Genomic DNA, 4351 nt, shown 5'->3' with positions numbered 1-4351 from the left:
AAACAAACGTCGATACATTTTTGATTCTGACATGCTTGATTGCTCAAACAATCTGAATTAATTATGCATTCAGCTCGGCACGTTGGTGGAGAGCCAACATAATTTGGAAGACAAGAACATACTGCATGACCATTTACTTCTTTGCACTGTGAGTATGGTCCGCAAGGAGACGGTCTACAGCCATGATATTCTTCGATTGGAGTTTGTTGAACGATTGGGTGAACGCATTGAATGAATGGATTTCCTTCCATTCCAGTTGGGCAGACGCACATTGGAAGGTGATTGTAAACATTACAATTTGCGTTCGGTGCACAACATGTACTTTCACAAGGATTTACACATTTATGTTGAATGCAGGCTTTGTCTCTCTCACAATCACTGTTAAGAACACATTCTGGAGAACAAAAAGTGTATGGATCGCCTTTCAAACCAGGAGGGCACGTACACACTCCATTATTACATTGTGCGTTTTGGGCACAAGGTGATGGATGGCAGTTATCTTGTGTATCTTGATCTTTTAGAGCAAATAGAAACCGATATTATTCGTTGACAATAAGTTAATTTTTTTCTTTAGATGAATTTTACCGAAAAACATCAACTTCTTGTTTGAGAAAAGCTCATTTTTTTGTTATATCATTGATAGCTGAAGAAAATAAGAGCAATGAAAAATAATAATTTCTAAAGAACTAGAATGTAAAGAAAGTTTGCTGATGTTTTTCAATTCGGGATTGTATGAAATTGTAAAAAGAAATTACATTTCGGTGGGATTGGTTCGCAATTATCAAAGGCATTTCCGGTATATCCTTCAAAACAGGTGCAAACGGCAAAATGGTTAATTACATTGCATTGAGCGTAAACGGCACACAAGCCGGGACAGGGATTAACACAATGGTTTCGAATGCAAGCTTTGTTAGTCGCACAGTCACTCGACAATACACATTCATGATGGCAATTTGGAGGCGAACCGTAAAAGCCTGGCAAACAAGAGCATTGCGGATAATTTCCAAATGCTTGACATTGTGAGTATAGACCACAAGGGTTCGGATAACATGGATCATCGTATTCAATTAAAGGTGGATTTTGTGAAGCTGAAAGGTATTTTTGTTTTTGTTTTATTATGAATATGACTTATATAATTTTTTTGTATCTGACATACTTAATGGAATTGGACTGCAAACGATCAGTGGATTGCCTGTGTAATCGTTTCTGCACGTGCATATCGGACTGTGATTGTTAACACGACAATCAGCATTCGTTCCGCAAACATTTATTGCACATGGATTTACACATTTCTGATTAACACACGCTTTATCACGACTACATTCAGGCGATGAAATACATTCGGGCCTACACGCTGGTGCGCTACCAATGAAACCGGGTAAGCAGGTACAAATCGAAATGCCATTATTAACGCGACATTGACTATTTGCACCACATGGATTACAACTGTTGCTGCATGGATTTTGTTGACATTCGTCAACAACTGTAACCGCTGTTTAAAAATTAGGGAAAATTTGGACGATTTCTCAAATTGGTCTTTGAAATATTTGCGTTAAGTGCTTTGGTTATACGAGTTTTCGTGAAAAGTTTTAATAGAAGAAAGAATGTATGTATAGGGGGATGATGAAGATAGAGACTTACGATCGTGTTCAATAAAGTGACAACTACTGTAAGGATTGCCTGTGTAACCAATTCGACAACTACAAGATGCCAAATGGTTGACAACTCTGCAATCTGCATTGCTTCCACAGGCACCGGGGCATGGATCTTGACATTTATTCCGAACACATGCTCTATTCGTTGTACAATCACTGGACCATAAACATTGCGGACGACAATATTCATATGGATTGCCAAAGTGTTCGGGTATACATTGGCATGAACCCACGCCATTTTCTTCGCGACAAACGGCATTTGTACCGCATGGACTTGGAATGCAGGGAGTCAAATGTTCAACAGGAATTGGAGCTAGAATTTTAGGACAATAATAGAATATTCATTTCGATCAAGAGATTGTTAGTTTCAGTTGATTAACTGGGTGCGAGTCAGTTTGGAGTGTTTGGTGTTGTTTAGATTGGTCGTTAAAATCGAGAGAAGAAGACGCTTTGAAACCCAACGTTGTTATTCATTATTAAGTGTAGTAAAATTATCACAGTTTAAAAGTATATGTAGTATTTCAGTCGACGTTAGTTTTATAGACAGATTGTGTAGAATTGTGCTTCGATAACGAATAATATTCGCATCGACTGAGAGTTTTTTTTTTAAATATTGTGAATTAATTTGAGATTCACTTAAAACTAATATCTATTCATTCTGAATAGTTAGATTATTTTCTTCGTTTAAAATTCACAAGCAAGCTTAAAATTATAATTTTAATTTGAAATAGTGTAATTATTTGTGCATAGAAACTTCTCACGTAAGAAGTGTTTGCAAGTTGTTGTTTTTTAATAAAAGGCATTTCAGCGATGTTACGCACAAGTGAAGAAACAAAATTGTACTTACCTCGATCCAGCGAACAGCCTTGGAATGGATCTCCACTGTATTGTGTGTCACACGTGCACACTGGTCGATGATTGATCACTTCGCATCTTGCATTGATTCCTGAATTAAGACATGATAATTTTTTAAATGTTCATCGTTCTTCGATTTTATTTCAATCAAAAACTTACCACAACTTCCTGGGCAAGGGTCTACACATTTCTGATTCATACAAGCACGATTGGCAGGACATTCACTATTTATTGAGCACTCTACGCGGCATGTTGGCGGAGAGCCAAGGTAGCCAGGTAGACATGAACACGCTGGACTCTCATTGATCACTTTACATTCGGAGTGAGGACCACAAGGGTTCGGGATACAAAGATTCTCATTTGGTTGTACTGGTGGTGGAAGTGGTTTAAAGCATCGAGTAAATGCATCGCCTGTATAGCCTGGAGCACAGCTACAAATTGGCCTGTGTGATATGACTTGACATTCTGCAATACACAATAGTTGCACAATTTGTTAGTAAACAAAAGAACGAAGATAATTGTGAAGATAAGAATGAAGTTTTTGGCTAAGCAGTACTCTGAATTGAAGAGAAAGAAGAACGACTTACGAGAAAATTGACCGCAAGTTCCGATGCAAGGGTTGACGCATTTTTGATTTACACAAGTCTCTTGCAAACCGCATTCGGCGGAAATAACACATTCAGGTCTACAATTTGGTGGTGAACTGATCATATTTGGTTGACAAGTACATACAGCCGCTCCATTTGAAACACGACAAATGGAATTCAATCCACCTGTTTGATTATATGAAAATATTTGAATTTATCGAACGGTCGAATAATTGAATACTATTTTGTTACTCACATGGATTCGGATTACATGGTTCTACCACAGGATCACGAGCCTCATATCGACACGAAACAAATGGATCGCCTGAATATCCGTCTGGGCAAGCGCAGCTTGGAATATGATTTGAAACATCGCAAATGGCTTGTGTACCTTTTATTAAATTGTCAAAATGAATTCAAATTGTTTGAATGTTGTATTTGGTGTTTTACATGTAATTTAGAAAATGATTATTTTTTTTTTTTTATTGACAACGAATTATAAGTGCATGAATATCAAGTAAATTTTGTCTTTTAAATCACTGACTAATTTATTTCAGTTTGGAATTGACACGATCCGCAGATGGTTTGAATTCTTTCAAGCTGCGCTGATGAGCCGTAAACGGCGAAATCGGTCACCTCTATTCACTTGTGGCAATTGTTAAATTTTTGTTTTTTCTAATTGTTTTCTACAAATCATGAAGATGATAGCATTGCTTTCGCAGTGTGCATCTGACCAGTAAAGGTATCGAAGTGTTAATAAAAGTTTTCAATTTCACCTATATGGATCGGTATAATGTGCCGGAAAAATAAATTTGTGAAAATAAGGGGGGCCCAATCGAAATAGGGGAGGAAGGGGAGTACCCCACCATGTCAAAATTTGGTCGGATCGAAAAATATTGTACTACAAAGTTGTTCAGAATAACGAGAGAAATTTTCTAGGACCCCTGCCCTCCAAGTCCCCCCACCCCCCAGGGGGGTTGGGGGTCATAACTCCTTCACCCATGACTTTTTTCAACCGAAACCTCGAAATTCGGAATCAGCATCCCAAATTACCCTAGAAATGATATTCGTCTCGAGCCCATTCACCCCAAGTCTCCCAATAGTTCAGAGCCCCCCCATTAGGGTAAAATGATACAAAGTCGACTTTTCACTTTTTGGGTGTGGAATTTTGCACTCAAATGTATGACCAACTATAGCTTATTTCATTCGCACATTTCATTTAGGCCATTGCCCATCCCCTCCCATCACCCCCAA

At 38.1% G+C, this 4351-nt stretch overlaps 1 protein-coding gene across 1 annotated transcript; it reads right to left on the bottom strand.

The window, feature by feature from the left end:
• Positions 1-8: 8 nt before the first annotated feature.
• Positions 9-3488, bottom strand: LOC116348601 (neurogenic locus notch homolog protein 1-like; the record flags this gene model as incomplete). Its single annotated transcript, XM_031779653.1, has 8 exons — positions 9-514; positions 756-1088; positions 1157-1492; positions 1642-1968; positions 2503-2601; positions 2670-2975; positions 3098-3283; positions 3354-3488. Coding segments are annotated over 8 exons (2228 nt in total), but the record flags the coding sequence as incomplete, so codon positions are not given.
• Between the last annotated feature and the right edge of the window lie 863 nt (positions 3489-4351).

The sequence above is a fragment of the Contarinia nasturtii genome, unplaced genomic scaffold (assembly GCF_009176525.2).
Source record: "Contarinia nasturtii isolate CC-2019 unplaced genomic scaffold, AAFC_CNas_1.1 Cnas_scaffold_2579, whole genome shotgun sequence".
Taxonomy (NCBI): Eukaryota; Metazoa; Arthropoda; class Insecta; order Diptera; family Cecidomyiidae; genus Contarinia; species Contarinia nasturtii.
This window is presented reverse-complemented; position numbering and strand designations above follow the sequence as displayed.